Here is a 19,339-nt window from a genome sequence, read left to right as displayed (position 1 = left end):
TAATGACACCATTAACCAGCAGTCAGGGAACGCCAGAATGTCGATGCAACAGATGCACGTCACCGAGCATCTGCAGACGTTAGAAAACAGCTGAGGATTTCTGAATTCCCTTCTACAGCAAGGGTCAAAATGCTCTCAGTCCCCTCGCCCCAAAGGCACACAGTTGTGTGCACCCCCCAGGGGAAGCAGAGGTTACAAGTGCACCCTCTCTTTTGCATGCCATGCTCGCACACCCCTCCTTTGGAGAGGTGACTGCTCCAGCTTTGGGCATGCCCTGCAACCCAGAGATGCCCACACTGGTGAGAAACCTCCCTGCATCCCTGAGGGGTTGTCTTTCCTGGGACACCCTCATCCCACCCTAGTGATGAGAGTGCTCCATCAGCCCACGATGAAATCCACCACGCTGGCTGGGCAGCTCCTGGCACTGTCAGATCTGGTTTGATTCTCTTGGTCCTGTTTCTCTCTCCCCATTGCACTTTTTCCTCCTCCTCTACTTCTCTTCAAACCATCTCTTTTCCCTTTTTCCCAACTCTCTCAGCACCCCCTTAGGTACTTAATCTGGTGGACATAGAACTTAAGAGGACAGTGCTGTTGTTGGAAAGGTGGTGAAAGGGATGAGACACCATCTCTGCTGATGCAGGCAGCAGTGCAGTGGTGTGCAGGAGGGGAGGGAGGATCAGTGGGGGGTGGGAAGCAGTTGAGGGTCCATCTGGGGGGGACAGGGGCTCTGAGGGACTAGGATGGCCCACCCTGGCCCAGCAAAGCCAAGTCTCTAGGTCTGCCCAGCTGATGCAGGTCATGCTCTTCCATGGCACAGTCACAGCTGCTGGCTGAGCATGGAAGGATGGGAAGCAAAGATGAAGAGGCGTGGGATGATCCATACCATCTCTCTTCCCATGGCAGATCCTACCCCTCCTGTATGAGGCAGGAAACACCCCATACCAGAATGGCAAGCTGCAGCACAAGCTGGAGTGTCTCACGGAGGAAGCATCGCAGACTTGCAGCTGGGAAATCCAGGTGGGCATCCATGGGCAGCATGGGATATTCATCAGCCTTGGCCCAAGGATAAGGGAGATGGTGCCTCCTGGAAACCACGTGAATGGAGACAGAAAGGCACCAAAACTCACCTTTGTCCCCCAAACTGCAGGCGATCATGCAGGCGGTGCTGGACACGGCGCACAGCCTGTGCCCAGACGTGGTGCAGAAGAGCGGGGTCAGGGATCAGCTGGTCAATGCCATGTCAGAGCGGATCTGCCTCCAGGACCACCTCAGCCTCAGTGCCGTCCTGGACCAGATGGTCACCGATGTCTTCAGCAAGCTGAAGTGGGTGATGTGCCGTTCTTCCTCCTGGCTCAACAGCTGTCACTCACTCACGGGGCCAGAGGAGGATTTTGGGGGTTGCCTACCAAATTCCCCTCTCCCTACCTTGTGGTGGTGATGTGCTGGGTCCTGTTGCTGTGTTTTCCCAGCTGTGGCTTTGCTTCCTGCTTGGGTCTAGTTTGGATGTGTCCCTGGGAAGCTGGGGGGCTCCATGGGATGATGTGCCTGCAGGCACACCCCTGTGGCTGGCAGAGGGGAGCCCAAACCATCAATGTGGGAGCGTGGGAACCCAAACCAACCAGCCCCTGTTGCCATTCCTGCTCTGGCAGCACAAACCCAGTGAGCCTCAGCGCATATCCTGGGTGCCACAGCCAAGCATCCATCTCCTCAGCAGGCTTTCCCTGGGGGGGGCTGGCTCCATGGCCTGCAGGGGGTGGGTGCTGGCCCTGACACCACTCTTTCTGCTCCCAGTGAAATCAAGCTGTCCATCACAGCTGCTGCGGCCGACTGCATCGTGGATGCTGTGCTGGGAGACCTGACCATCGCCCAGTGCAAACTGGTGAGTGCCAGGGGCACCAGCACCTGGGGGATAGGGATGTGGTGCTGGGATGTGGGATAGGGGTACCCCAGCATTGCCCGGGCACCAGCCAACGCTATCACCACAGATTTGCAGTCTGAGAAGCAGGACAATTTCCAGCCAGGCTGGTTTTCCTGCCAGGTAATCCTCTCCTGGTGTGGTCACAGCAACATTAACACCCTGAGCAAAGTCCTGGAGCTGCTGCCGTGTGGTGTGGTGGGGGGTGCTGGGGTGAAGCCGGGCGCTGGCCACTCGTGCACTGGGGCAGGCGCGGGGCAGCTGTGCTGGGGCTGGCAGCCGGCTAATCAGGCCTAAATCCGCTCACAAATCCCAGCCGTGGGTAGGGAGCGGAGCAGCACGGAGCACACAGGGCAGCCGGGCGCGCTTCAGCCCCCGGGATAATTTAAGCGCTTCCTAATGGTTTTAGGCAGAGAGCCTCTCCAAGCAGGGGCTCGACCTCCTGGTGCTGCTGCCGGAGTCGGCTGAGGACGATGCCACCGCGCTGGCGAGGGGCAAGAATCCTCTGGACCTCGCCGCAGAGGAGGTAGGGTCCAAACCCAGTGCTGCCGCGTGATGCCCGCGCTATAACCACCTTTTATCCGCCTTACCGGATGATGCTGGGCTTAGCACCGGAGCCTCTCCGGGTTCAGGCACCCCCCGGCACCCCCCCAGGCCAGTGCTAAGGCAATTAGTGCTGGGAAATGGGACCATTAGCCTGCCAGGCCATGCTGCTGGCACTGGGAGTTTGTTCTTGTGGTGGCCCAGCTGATCCTGGCTGTTTTCACCCTCTCCCACTGTTGTTGCTCTGGGATCCAGTGTGCTGCAGGGTCCTGGATGGGGAAGTATTCAATCCAGCATCATGGGGGGTTTTGGAGCTGGGACAGGATCAGGGGGTGCAGTGCTGCGGGTCTGGGGGTGATGGGGGGATTTCACCCGTCACCTGGCAAAGCCTGGCTGGCTCCAGCTGCCAGAGGATGCCACTCAGCACAGCCAGCTTGTCCACGCCGAAGCCGCCACCATCCCTGTCTCCCTGCAGTACAAGATGGCCCTGCGGAGGAAAAACAAACACTTCAGGAGCATTCGGCCCACGTCAAGTGTGAGAAGTAAGGTCACTGTGGAGCTGTCCCCCTGCTGCGGCTCAGCTGGGGCACGGCAGGGGCGGGGGGCTCGCAGCAGCTGTTTGGGGGGCTGGTGGGCAGAGCCCTCCATGGTGATGCCACAGGCTGTGGGCAGCAGGAGCTGGACCCTTTGGAGAGCCTCTCCCAGTGCTGTGGTAGGGGTCTGTGGGGAAAGCTCACCCTGACCTTGCTCTTATGCTGGTTTGGGGAGGTCAGCTGGCTCAGTGCCCTTGGGCAGTGGGGTAAATGCCCTGAGCTCTCTCCTCACGTAGCCAGGCAGGGGTGGGAGGTTTGTCTGTGACTGTGGAAGCCATGGCATCTCCCACAGCCATCCCAGGGACCACCCTGGGCATGGGCATCACCCACCCATCCACTCACCCAACAAACCTGGGGAGAAGACATTGTCCACGGGTTCTCCTTGCTGCTGGTGTTGCCCCTAGAGCCCTGCGTGCCTAGGAAAGGGAGGAGGGCACAGGAGGGGCACAGGCACAGGCAATGAGCAGCTGATGGGCAACTTCTGCTTTTCAGTGCCTTGGCTAAAGCAGAGCTTGTGCCAGACTCCAGTGCCCAGCACCTTGGTGTCCCCAGGTGACTCCTGGTGTCCCTGAGCCCCACAGCATCCTGACCCCCAACCTAGGGAACACATGGGGGGGTGGTGAGGAGCTGCCTGCAGGGCAAAACGGGTGTGTCTGTGGGTGCTGCTCCTCGGGCCAGGGCTGGCAGAGCTCGTTCCGCATCACTGCTGCCTGCCGCAGGTTTCGGCTGCGGGGCTCCGCTCCGTCCCTGCCCGAGCATCTCCCCACATCCCCCCCAGCATTCCCTGCACGCCAACCTCCAGCGACGGTGGCAGGATCCATCCCGGGCTGCGCCTCAAAGCCGCCACGCGCGCTCCCGGCGGGCACGGCCACGCTCCCCTCCCCGCGGCGGAGCCAGCGCCCCGCTGACCCTCCGCGCGTGGGCGAAGGTGACGGCGTCGGTGATGATGATGATGATGATGATGATGATGATGATGGTGATGATGATGGGGAGGCCTGCCGAGGCCGGGCGTCAACAAGGACCCTCTCGCTTCTCGTAGGTGTGTCGGAGCTGGAGCCGGCGGCGGGTCGAGACGCCAGCGGGCTCCGAGCTCACCGGGCGCCGCCGTCACTCAGCCCCGCCGCGCCGCCGGCACGCCCTGCCTCCACAAAGGATGCTGAGCCTGCGAGCGGCTCGCTCCCCGCCACGCAGCCCGCCACCGCCACCGGATTCCTTATGGACCTGCCGACCGTCGGCGAGAAGCTGGAGCATTGCACCAAAGCCAGGCCCCGGCCCAACCGCCGGCACAAGCAGCCGCCCAGCAAGCCCAATGTAAGGGGGGGGCGCGGCTGGCAAGGGGGGTGGTGGTGTGTGTTTGGTGTGTTTTTCCCGGTTTTTTTCCCGCTTGGGTGAATTATTGCGGTCAGTATTTGTTGCAAGGCAGGAAAATGAGATGCGAGGAGGCGCGGTGGGTTTATTATTCTGCATTTCAGCTGCTGCCGGAGCCTCCTCCTCGGAGGGGGGCTGCCCCAAAGGATGGGCAAGGGGGCTGGGGGGGGGGCGAGGGGGATCATCCATCCCCTTTCCTGCTGAGCGGTGGGAGCCGGCAAGGAGGCAGGGAGGAATGAAAAAACCCGCAGAGTTTGGGTGCAGAGGGCCGGCGATGCTTTCGGCAATGGCTCCGGCTGCCTCCCTCCTCCTGCGCTCAGTTTGCTCCCTCTCATCCAAAACCCATCGTCCCTGAAGCACCGGTGGCCGCCACGGCTCCCAGTGATGCTGGTGGGGCTCTGCCAGCTGTGGCGGGGTGGGTTTTGCTTTGCCCCCCATCCAACAGGCGAGTGGATGGGGATCCTGCCTTTGCACCCCCTTTCCCAAAGGAAAAGTAACTTTTGGGTGCAGTCGGTGGTAAGTCCAGCCCCGTCACTGTCCCTGGGGCTGGACCCTGCTGGCATCACCTTGTCCCCACGCCACCGTGATGCAGCTGGATCCTTTCACCTGCCAGAAAGCCCCAGCTTGCATGGCCACAGTGATGCTTGCCCTTGGATCGCAGTGGGATCAGCGCTGGCGCGGGGCCGGAGGAGAGGCAGGAGCTGTGTCCCACAGGCAGGGTGGGTGCTGGAGGCTGGCAGGGCCGGGCATGGCTGGGGGACCATCACCCTGCAGTGGGACAGGCACGCCTGGCACCCAGGGTGGGCCAAGGCTTGAGCAAGGACAGGCTTTGATGGATGTGATGTGACAGGGAGAGCAGATCTCAGATGGCTGGAACGGCTCCTGAACGGCATCAATCCAGCCGTAATGAAAAGTCGTTATGGATTGAAATGTCACCGGTGGGGAAGCGCCTCCCTCTCATCAATAGGAAGCCACTGATGCGGTGCCACATGCCAGGGAGAGGAAGGTGCCATGGAGGAAGGCTTGGCCATGGCGTGGACCATTTGGCCATGGGGATGGACTGAGTGGCCTTCATGCGGGCTGTGGTGACACTCCAAGGCTGTAGTTGAAGCATCTGAAGGATACAGATGTGGGGCCCCTGCAGGTCACCTGCTCCATCACCCACCGGCCATGTGGGGTCCCCTCCTTGGAGCTCAAACGGAGGAAGCATCTCTGCTAAAGGCTTCTCCCACAGAGCCAGCAGGGTCAGAGGCCTGGCCCAGCTCTAGGAGGGCTTTGGCAGGATTTGCCATTGTGTGTTAACCAGGAGGGTCAGAACCACCTGACCTGGGTGTAACACAAGTGTGCCTGAGCAAGTCTGGGTGCCATACCCAGCCACTGTGCTGAGGAGCCCCACATGTGGCACCCAGGGGGGTGAGGGGCTGGCAGGAGCCCGGGACTGGCTGGAGCCTCCCGATGCTCAAGGGATGCAGCAGGATTAGAGCTGGGATGCAGCTGATAACACTGTGGTCTGGCTTTCATGCTGAGTACGAGATGGAGGGTGCCAGTACCTGTCCTGTGTGGGCACCCACTTGTTTGTGCACAGGCATGGGTGACACCTCTTTGTGCCTGGGGAACCTTTGCCCCACGCTGGGCTCACAGCCGTGGTTGCTCACAGGTGCAGCCCGTGGCCTGTGAGAACAGCGAGGACAGGAGCATCACCCGCGTGGACGAGGGGCTGGAGGACTTCTTTGCCAAGAGGCTCATCACAGAAGCACTGCCGTAAGCCTAGGGGGATCCCAGGGCCCCTCACCTGCCCAGCACCCTGGCATGCACCCATCCCTGGGATTTCAGCAGCTGCCCCTGCAAACGCTGCTGGTCCCAGTGCCAAGGGATGCTGGGGAAAGCAGCACACCCAGGGGCATTGCCCAGGGCAAGGCTGGGGGAGGAGGACTGGGATAGCAGCCACAGGGTGCAGGATGTGGCCATGGGGTCTGTCCTGCACTGGGGAGGCAATGAGGCAGCACCCATGGGAGCCCTCACTGGGAATGGGTGCCCTTGGCAGGATACTGTCATCTCAGGTGGGATGTCCAGGGTCTCTGGATCTGTCCTGTTGAGGTGTGGGGGGGTAAAAAGCTGATCCCTTGTCCCTCAGCAGCCTGGAGCTCACCTTTTCCAATGCTTCATCTCTCCCTAGCCCTGCAGCTCCAGAGACCTGCCCAGGATCAGCCCCTCTGGCTCCCTCCGGCTCCCGCACCCTCAAGAAGAAAATCGGGAATTTTTTTGCCTTCAAGAAACCCAAATCCAGGCAGGGCTCGAGGTGTGAGAAGGAGCCCGAGGGTGGTCCCGCTGCCCCCAGGAGCAGGCGCTCAATGCTCAGTGACATTTTACGAGCCCCCAGCAAGGCGGGCGAGGCGGGGAAGCCACTGAGTAAATCGGAGGAGGGGGGACTCGCTGCTGAGCCCCAGGGAGAGCCTGAGCACTGCCAGACCCCCGACTCTGCCCGAAGGATCCGGCCCAAGTACTCTCGGGAGGGCAAATCCCAGTCACTCATCTTGCTGTCCGGGGAGGACGAGGATGCGCTGGGGGTCAGGCATGACAAGGTAAGCGCTGTCACGGTCACTGAGCCACCACTGCTGTTTGGCTCTCCCAGTGTGTGCTGCTCCCAGCCATGGATGCTGGTGATGGGGTCACCAGGGAATGGAGGGACACCGGAGCAATGGCTGGGGATGTCCCCACTAGATCATGTCCGTGTCACCATCTCCCGGTGGCACACTTGGGGTTGGGGACCTGGGTGCTCCCCAGGCAGGCAGGTGGGTGCTGTAGGTGCTGTGGCGAGTCCATGTCCCTAGCAGGGCTGTGTCTCTCCTGCAGAAGAGGCACCTGGAGAAGAGCGAGGGGGAGCTGTCCAGCTCCTTCGAGCAGCGTGTGCAGGTCATGCTCCACCGCATCGGCGTCACCAAGGGCCCGGCTGCTGAGAGCAAGAAGCTGCAGGTGGGGAGTGGCTCCATTTTCAGGATGGATCCTGCACCCCCAGGGTGGGTGGAGATGGTGGTCCATGGGATGAGGGGGGTGGCAGCTCTGTGCTGCCGCTGCTCATGGCCTCTGCCCTGTCACCTAACCCTCTGCAAGGGGACTGTTACGTGGGTTCCTATGCACTGTGTGGTATCTGTCTGTCTGTCTCCTTCTCTGGCATGCACTCACCCCTTGCAGCCACCCCAGAGCCTGGCAGCACCCTGCCCTCTGCCAACCATCAGCCCTGTGGGTGCTGCCACCCTGACATCCCCCTTACAAGGTTTCTTTCCCCTTGCAGAACAAAGACAGCGAGATCAAGAAAGCCGGCTCAGATGGTGAGGGGCTGCACCCTCCCCACCCTGACCCCCACCCAGCTGGGCACCCACGGGTGGGCATGGGCTGGCCCTCTTGGGCTCCCAGCTGCGGGTCCCACTACATCCTGCCCTTGCTGGGTGCTGGTGGCATAGGGCAGGCCCCAGCTCACTGATACTCACTGGTGGCTTGTGCTTGCAGGGGATATTGTGGACAGCTCTGCGGACTCCCCCCCATCTCTGAAGGCCCGCACACACTCTGTGTCCACAGGTGGGTTACCAGTGGGTGCCAGGGGGGTCTCACCATCCCCCAGGGCAGAAGGCTTTTTTATCTCTCCTAGCACCAAGCATGGAGATTGGAGCCAAGAGGGACTGGTGGGCACAGGCACCTGGGCAGGGTGCTACCCTCCAGAGGGTGCCCTGCACCCATGGGTGTCCATCCCTGGTGATGGTGGATGGACACCCAGCCCATTGCCCAGCCCCTGGACTGGCTGCAGGCTGGTTCCCAGCACCAGCCTACACTTCTGGACACTCACAGCTCCCTCCTGCCTGCCCCACAGACGCACCCTTCCGCAGCCCGGCCGCTGTGATGGAGCCCAGTGCCGAGCCCCGGCCAGCCTGGAAAGCCCTGGGGAGGCAGCTGCCTGCTGAGCCACTGGGCACCAGCTCCGACCAGCCCCGGCGCTCCTTCATCCTGTCTGAGCCCAGTGGGCTGCTGGAGCCCGGGGGCCGGGAGGGCTGGAGCAGCAGCCTCCCACGGCTGGGCAGGAACGTGCCGGCGGCGCTGCCGCGGAGGGTCAGCCATGGTGGGGAGGTGGGTGCTGGCAGCCCCCTGCCCACCCCGCCCGCACCGCCCGACACCGAAGGTAGGGATGGATGCATGAGCTGCCCACGGGGGTTCCCCATCCCACTGCTGGCCTGTTCTTGGAGCCCTTGGGAAGCGAGGGCAGCGGGGAGCCAAGCAACCAGTACTGGGTGCTGATGGGGGCTGTGAGGAAGCCGGGGTGCTGCAGGCTCCCCCACAATGGCATCTCTCCCCTTTTCCAGACAACCGGCTGATGGCACGGCTGGCAGCGCCACGGGGGACCGGCCGCCGAGCTCTGTCCGTCCATGAGGAGCAGCTCAGGGAGCCCGAGTGCCCAGCAGAGCTGGGAAGTAAGTTGGGGCTGTAGTGGGACCTCAAAACCCCCCTTGCATCCAACGCCAACAGAGGTGGGTGGTGGCATTCCACAGGGGGGGTGGTGCTCCCTGTCCCGGCTGATGGGTGGCAGCTTGTGGTGCCAGGGTGATAGACAATGGCACGGCCACACTGGGAAGTGCCCAAGGGGAACTTGGCAATGAGATCAGTTCTGGCAGGAGCCAGGCTGCTGCACCCCACTGCAACATGGGGCTGGGTTGTGTTTCCCCAGTGGGCACCGTTCCCCTGCGCCTGCGGCGGTCGCCTGTGCTCAGGCACAGGACCAAGCACGAGTCCCTCTCAGAGATGGAGGGTGAGCCCGGACCGTCCTTGGATGCTGAAGGTGAGACACGATGCTAAAGCAGGCGCTGGGGTACGGAGGGTCCCGCCACGCTCACAGCTGTGACCTCTCCAGGTGCCACGCCGCAGGACTGGCCCCGTGCCGGGCTGGAGGAGCCGCAGACTGGCACAGGCACTGATGGCGAGCGGCCGCAAGCCCTGGCACAAACTGTTGGGAATGCACAAGACTCAGCTGCCGTAGACCAAAGACGCCCGGTGCCGGGCCGGGAGGAGCCGGCCCTGGGACAGTGAAGCCCCTGCATGTCACCACACTGTTCCCAATAAAACCCTGCAAGCAAGTGCACGGTGCCAGGGTGCTTGGCAGCTGGGGTGCGGAGAGACGGGGCACCAGGCTGGCGTGGATGTGCCAACGATGGCATCGCCCAACTTGTGCCACGGGGACAAGCCAGGCCACCAGCATCGCCCAGGATGCCCAGGGACCGTGCCAGAGCCTGCAGGACGCATCGAGCGGTGTCGCGGTGCCCGCTGTGGGCTGCAGGGGGGAGAGCCGGTGATTTTTCGGCAGCCAGCTATTTTTAGGAAGTGTTCCCAAGGCGCTTTCACCACTCCAGCTCCTCGCCCCATGGGGTGCCGCTCTCTCCAGCCCCCGCAAGACGCAGGCTTCCATCGGCAGGACCACGACCCCCAGCATTCCAGCACGCAGCTCCAGCCCCGCAGATCCCTGACGGCACCAGCGCGATCCCAACACCCCAGTGGCTTTCTCCTGTGTTGCCCTTCGCTCCGGACCAAACGCGTTCCTTACACAGATGTTTACGACAAAGCAAGATGCTTGTTTTGGTTTGGTTTTATTTCTTCTTCTTCTTTTTTTTTTTTTTTTTTTTTTAATACAAGAGCTGTGTATTTAAAAAATATACAATTTTTATTTTTAATTTCTACAGCATAACCCTGCGGGATATTTTTTGTAACAAACGGTGCAGGACCCTACCCAAACTAATCAATAAAACATCCAAACTCCTGGGGCACCTTCGGAGAGGGGATCAGGTTGTCAGGCCTCTGCCATTGCTGCTACAGTGGCACTGGGTCACCCCTTGTCCCCAGATGCCAAGGCATTTGGAAAGGATGGCAAGGTGGGAGAGGGATGCCAGCTCACACCCAGGCATTCCTGCATGGATGCTTTTTTTCCCCTCTTGGCACCGAGGGTGCTGGCTTTCAACAGGTCATATCCCAGCATCCCTGGGCCAGGGTCTTTGCAGCCAGTGGTCCTCTTGGGCACAGGGGTCCTGGTGTCCCTACATCCCCCCCGACTGCTCTTCCCAGTGTTTTGGAGGATACGGTGAAAGAAGGACAGAATGAAGAACGGGCTAGGCTCAGGAATCCTCCTCCTCCTCCTCCTCTGTCAGTATCCAGCACGCCCACTTCAGCATTGCCTTGGAGATCCTGTGAAAACAGACAGGAGGAGCTGAGGTGAGAGGGAACCCGGCTGCAGACATGGCACAGGGGCAGCTGGAGACAAGGGGTAAGGCAGAGGTTGGGAACTTGCTGTAGGGATGCAAGCAGTGATGCTCACATCCCACAGCAGGGACAAGGGACAGCCACACAAGTCCATGGCTGCACTGACCTGATAGACTGTATCTGCTGGCAGAGCTCGGGGCTTGGTGCCTCATACTTGTACTGGGCTGGTTTCCTCACGTACTGCAAAAGCAAAGGGGAGGGTGAGATGGGTCTGCCCCAGACGCACAGCCCTGAAAGCCCAGTACCCCTAGGAAAACTCTGGAGTGTCTCTCTCAATTGTTTCCTGCTCTTTTGATCTTATTTTACCCAGATATCTTGGAAGATGCCCCAGAAATTGATAGTTCCCACACAGCTCGGGCTCAACCACATCTTCACCATCCCTGGAAGGATTTAAAGGCATGTGGATGTAGCACTTGAGGCCACGGTTCAGTGGTGGGCGTGGCAGTGCTGAGGGAACAGTTAGACTCAGTCTCACAAGGTCTTTTCCAGCCTAAATGATTACAATTCCCACGGTGTTCCCAGATCCTTCACCATCTACACTGACACCTACTTTCAACTTCCCATCCCCACAGGACAATGAGGAAAGATGCTGGGAATGGACGTGAGGGGTGTGGGCACAGAGAACCTCCCCAGAGACCCCCCCAGGCCCCAAGGACCCCCCCAGCTGCTTCATATCTACCGGCTCCAGAGTTCTGCGCTGCTCCGGCCTGGAGCTGGGGCCGCTCGCAGAGGATGACGCTTGCTCTTCTTCCTCCTCCTCCTCCTCCTCTTCCTCCTCAAGCTCCTTTCCATCTCGCAGCCCCGTCTCCTTTCTGCTCTTCTTTGCACCCCGTGGGCTCCTGAGCTCTGATCTCCTGCCCGTGCCTATCCCCCTGCCCCTTGGGGTGCCCTGGGGATGCTGCTGCCCGCCGGGGGCCAGCAGTGCCTGGTCATCTCCCACCATCAGCTTCCTCTTGGCACCCGCAGCAGCTCGGTTCCGTGTCCTGGCAGGAGCTGGACAAGGCTTCAACGCATCTGGAGGAAAAGCTGTGCCACTGGAGCATGCCTGCTCCCCGTGAGGCATCCTGTTGGGCATGGATTGCAAGCTGGTGCTGGGCAAGACAGGGAAATCTGGAGAAAGAGTTGGCAGGGTGGTCTGAGAGCCCCTTGATCCCTGCGGGCCTTGAGCAGCGCAGGGGGCACCACAGGCTGATGCTGCCTGGCTGGTGCTGGTCTTCAGTGGACTGGTATTGCTGTAGGAGCAGAGCAGGGAGGGAGAGAAAGTCTCTACTGGCTCTCCCTGTGGCAATCTCTTGGGAGAGTCCTGGCTACACAGGTCTAGCAGGTCGGGGGTGTTGCTGTCAGCAGACACATCTTTCTGGGTCTTCAGGGAAGCATCAGGTTGAAAGGTTTTCTCTGGTAAGAGGAAACACATCATCAGTTTGGGCAGGGGGCTGGTGGTGGGACCTGCCCCAGCATGTCAGTGTGGGCTGGAATGTCAGAGCTGGAATGATGCAGGCACAGGGCAATGGGAACAAAGCCAGGCTAGAGTTGGGGCACATGCAGCTCTTGGTTGCAGATCAAGCACTAATTTTTGGCCAGGGAAAATCAAGCCAGCATCCAGGATGAGCTACACCCAATGAGAAGAGAGGAGTTGTCTCCTGCCAGCAAGGCAGGCTGGATGCCCTGGGACATGGGGACTCACCATCTGAAGAGCTCGGGGTCAAAGACAATGGGGGGATCCTGTTCCAGGGGTTGTCCAGGGATCCCTCCAAGCTATCTGACAAGGCCAGTGACTCAGCATCTGCAAGGAAGAGGCTGGAGGGTTGACTCTGGCAAAGAAAGCAGCTGCCCACTTCCAACCCTGTGCACAAGGTCTCAGACAGAGACAGCTCTCAAGAGGAGTTCTGAAACCCTTCCCAGCCCAAAATGGGGTGTATTCCAAGCCAGCAGGCAGTGGAGAGGCAGACACTGCCCAAAGAGCAGGCAGTGAGAGGAAGACCTTCTCCTACATCCTGCACTATCCAGGACAGCATCTCCCTTCACCTCCTTCTCTACACGGAGCTTCTGCAGGTACTTGTGCAGCAAAGCTTTGTGACACCAAGCTCAGTGAGGTGACACAAACCCATCCTGGTGCTGAACCAGAGTCAGTAAGGAGCCTACACTTGGGCAGGAGACTCGGGCTCTGTGCTGGCATCAAAGGGACAAAATGACTTGTGTTCCCAGCATAATGAACTAAAGCTGCTCAGCTTCAGGAGGCTGCAGGAACAGAACCACTCCCTGCCTGCTCAAGGTCTCCCAAAGACCTGGCCATGCTGGTACCTCCTCTGCTCAGTCCAAGGAGGTGGGTTGAGCCAACTGCACAGGAAACTAATAAGAGGCTGGATGGGATCTGGAGCAAGTCCAGAGGAGGCCACGAGGATGATCCAAGGGTTGGAGCACCTCTGCTATGAAGACAGGCTAAGAAAGTTGGAGTTATTCAGCCTAGAGCATAGAAGGCTACAGGCAGAATTCAGAGCACCTTCCAGTACCTAAAGATGCTCCAAGAGGGATGGAGAAGAACTTCTGACAAAGGCATGGATTTACAGGACAAGAGGGAATGGCTTCAAACTGACAGAGGACAGGGTTAGATTAGATTTAAGGAAGAAATTCTTCCCTGTGAGGGTGGGGAAGCCTTGGCATAGGCTGCCCAGAGAAGCTGTGGCTGCCCCATTCCTGGAAGTGTTCAAGATCAGGTTGGACAGGGTTTGGAGCAATCTGGTCTAGTGTCCCTACCCATGGCAGGGGACTGGAACTAGACAGTCTTTAACATCCCTTCCAACAAAAACCATTCTGGGATCTGGAGGACCCACTACTCACGGCTGGCTTGGGATACAACACTTGGGTCCCCTGGCACTGTCCTGTCACCACTACTCTTCCCAGGAGTTGTTTTGTTTGTATCTGCAATGAAAGGGGCACTGTTGGTCGCATCCCAGCACGTGGCACAGCCAGAGCAAAGGAACTGTCCTCCCCACTCCAGGGAGCCCCTCATTTCGTATGGCTGGGCGCTGCACTGCCCATCTGGGTACCCTGCAGATGCAGACACTGCACTGACCTGTCTTGGAAGAATCACAAGCAACTTCCTCCTCCTCAGGAGGGATCACCAGGGTGTTGACTGGGACCATGAAAACATCCTGACCCTGCTGAAATGAGACATGTTATGTGGTTTTCCCTCTCCGGGTGCAGGAGCCCACCTGTACCTGCCAGCCGAGCACCATCTCCCTCCCCAGCCAATCTCCAGCTCTGCCCACTGCCCTTCCCCTTCCTTCTCCCACCCCACCAGAGCACCGTGAGCTGTCGCAGCCCCGCCTCAGCTGCTCCCAGAAGCCAGACTGACCTCTTTCTTGCGCTCTGCCTCCCACTCGGTGACAGGAACCTCGTCCGTCACCGTCACCGTCTCCTCCTTGGGCATCCGTAAATCCAAGCATTCCTCAGCATTTTCCTTCAAAATCTCCAGCTGGTTCTGTCCTATGGCATCGATCAGCTGAGAGATGGAGGGGTCTGAAGCAAGAACACAGAGACACGTGTGGAGCAGACAGCTGAACTCTGGCAAGCCCCACTTGCAAATGCTTTTACTTGGCTGCATGACTGTTGTGTGCACTGAAATCTGTGGAAATATCCAAAATTCTGCACTTCCTTTGCTTCTAGAAACTCTCTTTCCTTTGTCCACACTTCCTGGGCCAGCAGCATGAACACAGCATGCCATGTCCCATACTGCTTCAGCTATCAGCACTGCCTCTTCCTGCTTTGGGTTTAGCAGCATACCCTTGAGATCTGGCCATACTTGTGCTACCTCTGCCTAACACACACCAAGCTGAGGAAACCCAGCAACTCTACGAGGCAGCCAGAGCATCGTGTGTCCCCCACAACTCTTTACCTGAGCTGGAAGCATTCTTCACAGCAGGATTCCTCCTGTAATGACCAAAGAGAAGACAAAGCCAGGTTAGGGATGGGTCACATGTAGCTCTCGGTCATAGATCAAGCACCCTGGCTTGGCAGAAGAGGCTTGTGAAAGTTGTGGATCCCCCACTGGGTGCTGGGATCCCAGGGATAGACATTAGGGAGCCTCACTCCTGGAGATGGGCTGATGGAGGGCCCCAAGTATCTCCAGAGTTGGGTCTCCAAGGGTGGAGGGAGGAATGAGCTGTGCAGGGCTCACCCACCCAGCTGTGCTGCCCACCACTGGCAGGAACCAGCTCCCCATGGGTGTTTCCTCCCAGCTCAGAGGAAGGGGCTGGGGATGAAGAGCCCTCTGTGTCACCAGGATCTCATTTTTCATGGTCTACTCAGCTCTGTCACAATTTGGGGCAGGGAGTCACAGGTGAATCAGGAGCTGCCACCACACTACCGGCCCTTGCCAGCCTGCCCTAACCCCAAGCCCAAGCCTGTATGCTCTCATCAGGGTGTCTGGATACACCTCTCAGCCCCACACTTACAGCCACAGCTCCTTTATCTTCTTCACCACAGAAGGCTCCTGGTTCCTGCAGCAAGAGAGAAGCCAGTTACTGATTCTCTCCAAATCCCCATCTTCCATTTCCCTTGCCATGGAGACAATCCCTCTTTCAAAAGGTCCCCACCACAACCAGGTCACACCATGACCCTGGAGTCAGTGCTGCTCTGGGAAGATGAGGCAGCTCCCCTGAGCAGAGCCCCCTACCCACCCACCCCACAGGCCTTACCCATCGGATGATTCTATCCTCTGCCTCTGGATGGGCAGCACGATGAACTGCTGGGCTGTGAGGTAGAACTCGCAGTCCTCCTGTGGGGAGAAGAGACCCTGCAAGGCACCTCTGCAGTCCCACCTCTGCCCTCGCCTCCCTCAGGGCCAGCCAGCACCCACATACCCACCCCAGCTCTGCCACCAACCCCCCAGCCTAAGTGAGGGTCCCCTCACACAGGACAACCCCCCTTAAACGGGGGGTTTGTACCCTCCTGTGTCAGCTGATGGCTCCTCAGCCAGCCCAGGGGAGGCTGTGGGGACACCTCTGAACCCCTGAGGGGACAGCAGGCAGCTCTGCCACCAGCCCACACAGGTCTTCTGCAGCTGCCCAACAGTGACAGCCAGGCTGCCCCGGGGGGAGATACACCCCATCCCCAGGCAGGGCTCACCCCCACCCCAGAGCCCAGGCCAGCTGCCACACACCTCCCAGGAGCTGCAGATGAAGATGAAAGGCCACCCACCCATCATCTGCCCATCATCTTCACCCATCATCTGCGTTCAGCTCCTGGCAGCAGCTGGAAGCAGGCAAGTGTGCAGGCACAGCAAGGTAAAGGAACAGGCTGCTTCCACTCCTCAGAGCACTTACCAGTCTGGCCTCCTCCTGAAAACACACTCTGTACTTCTGCAGGACGACAATTCTGCAGGTGAGGCCGGCAAGCTGGACATGCGTGTGGGTACTGGAAAAGGAGGAGAGCAGAAACACCTTGGAGAGATGAAGAATGGAGCTGGACCCCCCCAGACACACAGTGGGGCTCCCCCAACAGCTCTGCCAACCACACTAGGGCATGCTGGAACATGTCTAGGCATGAGCAGCAGGGACTAAGGGTTCCTTATTCCTTAATAATTCCTGCCTAAAAGCAACTTCTTCCTGCTGCTTATCCTTGGCTCTGCTACCTGCACCCCACCAGTTTAAGGGTGTCCAAATGGGGAAACGGAGGAAAGCACTGAAGGAGCAGCCCATGGTTAATGCTCTGGCTCCTTTCACAAAACCCACAGGCTCTTCAATCCTTTCTAATGGTATCACAGCTTCTGCCACGGCCCCCTGCCCATCCCAGCCAGCCGAGACCGGAGCACAGCATTCCAGCTTGCTTCTCTTAGCAGCTCTTTCACACCGACTTCCCACCCTGAGATTGCTTTAGCTTAACACAACCTGAAACAAGACCAGGCAGGAGCCCCACTAGCAGCTGTGGAGAACCGCTGTCCCAGCCACAGGTGAGTCATGGTGGAACCCACTTTTCCTCTGCCTGCAGAGCTTCAGGTGCAACGACCACGCGGATGTAGTGGGATCCATCGGTGACCTGCAGAGAAACACTCTGGAGGACCCCAGGCCGGCCAGGGGCATCTGAGTCACTCAAGACCTGTCAAGAGATTGGGGAGAATGAAAAAAGAAATCTCGTTTATAGACCTGGAAAAGGCTTCCCAGGAAAGCTGTCACGGCACCAAGCCTGCCGGAGCTCGAGAAGCGTTTGGACAATGGTCTCAGACACGTGGTGTGATTCTCACTATGGGCAAGTCCTGGTGGGCAGCAGAGGGGGAGTGGGCTCAGCCCACGCTTCAGGACAGCACCAGTACCAGCAGTGGGCAGGGCTGCTTTCAGGACTGGGTAAAAAAAACTGAAGAAGAGGGTAGATTTGGGAGCTATAGTTTTGAAACAGAGGATGGAAGGCACAGCTGGAGCCCAGGGCCCAACTGTCATCCATGGTGTGGGTACAGGCTGGAGAGTGGTCACACCAAGGGAACTCTCCCCATTAACCCCTGAGACCTTGGGTGAGAGGGGATTCCCTTATTCACTGGTGACTTCATCAGCCCAGGCACAAGAGATCTCCTGCTTGGGAGAGGGGACTTGGAAGAGGGAAACAGTGATTTCACGACCTCCATGTCTTCAGATGGGATGAGGAACAGGACCACAGAGTTGGCTTTCTCTGACTGTTGCTTATTTCTCCCCATCTCATCTCTCCTCCTATTTAAATCACAATTCCCATCCTTTTCCTTCCTGCCCCTGTTAGCGAGGAGACATGTGAGCATCCTCAAACATCTCCTTCCCCAAAAGAAGTCAGGAGATGGCCAACAATAATGTCCATGGTGAGATGCTGCTACAGCACCCAAAGGCTGTGGGGGAACCACAAACCAGAGCACTAGAGCTGGGTTCCCTCAGCAGACATCAGTAACTCATCACAAGGCCCACCCAACATTTGCTTGTGCATCCACTTGTCTCACAGCATCTTCATTCAAACCGTCCAAGCCCACACCAGCACTGACTCCACTCAGTTGTGTTCCTCCTGCTTCCTTCCTCCTTCTAATCAAGCCTCAGACATCCCAGAGTCCCCTGACTAAAGCCTTCAGGAGCAGGTTTTGTGCCTTAGATCTCCATGTCCTGAACCACTAAGAAAGAGGCTCTCCCAGGAGAGGAGAACGAGCTCGTGGTCCCACCAGGGCTCACCATCAGGCAGGATGAGACTCCAGACACCTCAGCAGGTCCTGTTTCTGCCTCATGCTACTGTCAGGACCCTCCATCATCAACTGGCATGTTACAAGGAAGGGATGCAAAGAGGACAAGGAGGAAGACAAGGCAGCCTGCAAGTGTAAGCCTAGGAGAGATGACCTCTGAGACTCACAAACATCTCGGGCAAGAGCAGGGCACACCTACCATAGGTGAAAAGTCAGTCAAAGCTGCCAGAAATGGGCAAAGCAAAGCTCCTCCTCCTCAAAAAAAAAAAAATTAAAATCAGGGACATTGAGGAGGAACGGTCACACATCCACAGCCACCAAGTGGGGAACCACAGAGCACTTGCATGAATTTAGATTTCAAGGGCTGTTGGAGCACTTTGGGACAGTCCCTCTCAGTACTCACCCGCACCACCTGCCCAGCCAGGAAATTCTCATGGTCACCCAGCTGGTCATCCTTCTCCAAGAGGCTGACGATCCATGGCTGTAGGACGTAGATTTTGGTAAAAGACACATTCTTGTGTACAAACATAGACCTGCGAGAGAAGAGACACCAAGCCATAAGCAATGCACCAACATCCCGGGAAGGGTTTTGAATCCCAAACACAGCCACAAACCCAGGAGATTGCTGAAATCCAGCCCAAATCCCACCACTTCTCCACAAGGACCCAACCTGAGGGCGCTGTGCTGAGGAAGCCACTGCTGAGGGCACGCAGGTTCTGCTGCATCCCTCTTGGGCAGTGGAGGGAGGACACCAGCAGCTCTGGAGTGTGTCCGGCCTCCTGTGAGTCTCCCACGTGGTTCAGGACCTGTATTTCTACCTCCTCCTTTATTGTTTATTATCCCCCCAATAATTATTTTCCTTTGACCAGGTATTATAAGTCTCTGAACTGTCAAGGGGAGAAGGATCGGTGACAGGCAGGGCTGGGGACAGGGAGGGTTGAGACAGGCAGGAGCCAGACAGGCAGCGGCTGGGGACAGTAGGGATGGGACCGGCAGGGTTGGGACAGGTCAGGGTTGGGGACAGGCAGGGGTGGGGACAGGCAAGGGCTGGAGACAGGGAGGGTTGGGACAGGCAGGGGCTGGGGACAGGAGGGATGGGACAAGCAGGAGTGGGGACAGGCAGGAGCCAGACAGGCCGGGGTTGGGGACAGGCAGGGTTGGGGGACAGGCACGAGTGGGGGACAGGCAAGGGCTGGAGACAGGCAGTGGCTGGGGACAGCAGGGATGGGACCAGCAGGGTTGGGACAAGCCGGAGTTGGGGACAGGCAGGAGTGGGGACACGCAGGGCTGGGACAGGCAGGGCTGCCCCCCTCCCCGGTTCCCCGGTCCCCCCTCACTTCTCGGCCGCCTCCAGCCCCGGCTGGTCCCGCCGGTCCCGCTCCGTGTCCCCGCCGGGAGCAGCAGCCGCCGCCGCCGCCGCCATGGCCGCGACCCCGGAAC

General features: G+C 59.0%; 2 protein-coding genes across 8 annotated transcripts in view; one reads left to right on the top strand and one right to left on the bottom strand.

Moving 5' to 3' along the window:
• Window positions 1–10,231, top strand: part of CARMIL2 (capping protein regulator and myosin 1 linker 2) — a 23,161-nt gene extending 12,930 nt beyond the window's left edge. For 2 of the 3 annotated variants that reach the window (XM_064670748.1, XM_064670747.1), the window contains 15 exons: window positions 904–1,017; window positions 1,148–1,323; window positions 1,792–1,879; window positions 2,325–2,441; window positions 2,934–3,000; window positions 4,091–4,362; window positions 6,077–6,180; window positions 6,596–7,001; window positions 7,273–7,392; window positions 7,712–7,748; window positions 7,927–7,995; window positions 8,285–8,590; window positions 8,772–8,879; window positions 9,134–9,244; window positions 9,317–10,231. In XM_064670748.1, the coding sequence (XP_064526818.1) occupies window positions 904–1,017; window positions 1,148–1,323; window positions 1,792–1,879; window positions 2,325–2,441; window positions 2,934–3,000; window positions 4,091–4,362; window positions 6,077–6,180; window positions 6,596–7,001; window positions 7,273–7,392; window positions 7,712–7,748; window positions 7,927–7,995; window positions 8,285–8,590; window positions 8,772–8,879; window positions 9,134–9,244; window positions 9,317–9,492 (2,271 nt within the window). In that variant the 3' untranslated portion in view covers window positions 9,493–10,231. The remainder of the gene's footprint in view (window positions 1–903; window positions 1,018–1,147; window positions 1,324–1,791; window positions 1,880–2,324; window positions 2,442–2,933; window positions 3,001–4,090; window positions 4,363–6,076; window positions 6,181–6,595; window positions 7,002–7,272; window positions 7,393–7,711; window positions 7,749–7,926; window positions 7,996–8,284; window positions 8,591–8,771; window positions 8,880–9,133; window positions 9,245–9,316) is intronic. The other variant, XM_064670749.1, reaches the window with a different exon arrangement.
• On the bottom strand, window positions 10,100–19,339 carry LOC135421908 (splicing factor, arginine/serine-rich 19-like). Of its 5 annotated transcripts, none has more exons than XM_064670760.1 (14): window positions 19,237–19,339; window positions 18,303–18,432; window positions 16,685–16,809; window positions 16,038–16,128; window positions 15,411–15,490; window positions 15,168–15,212; window positions 14,609–14,643; window positions 14,069–14,232; window positions 13,787–13,874; window positions 13,552–13,632; window positions 12,398–12,496; window positions 11,393–12,108; window positions 10,820–10,893; window positions 10,100–10,638 (listed from the first exon to the last, which is right to left on the bottom strand). In XM_064670760.1, exons 1-14 carry the CDS (start codon window positions 19,320–19,322, stop codon window positions 10,569–10,571), a joined length of 1,884 nt encoding a protein of 627 aa, XP_064526830.1. In that variant the 5' UTR covers window positions 19,323–19,339; the 3' UTR covers window positions 10,100–10,568. The 5 variants fall into 5 exon arrangements, with proteins under 5 accessions (XP_064526830.1, XP_064526831.1, XP_064526832.1 ...); XM_064670761.1 differs by having other exon boundaries at window positions 13,787–13,871; XM_064670762.1 differs by lacking the exon at window positions 13,552–13,632.

The sequence above is a fragment of the Pseudopipra pipra genome, chromosome 14 (genome assembly GCF_036250125.1).
Source record: "Pseudopipra pipra isolate bDixPip1 chromosome 14, bDixPip1.hap1, whole genome shotgun sequence".
NCBI classification, from domain to species: Eukaryota; Metazoa; Chordata; class Aves; order Passeriformes; family Pipridae; genus Pseudopipra; species Pseudopipra pipra.
This window is presented reverse-complemented; position numbering and strand designations above follow the sequence as displayed.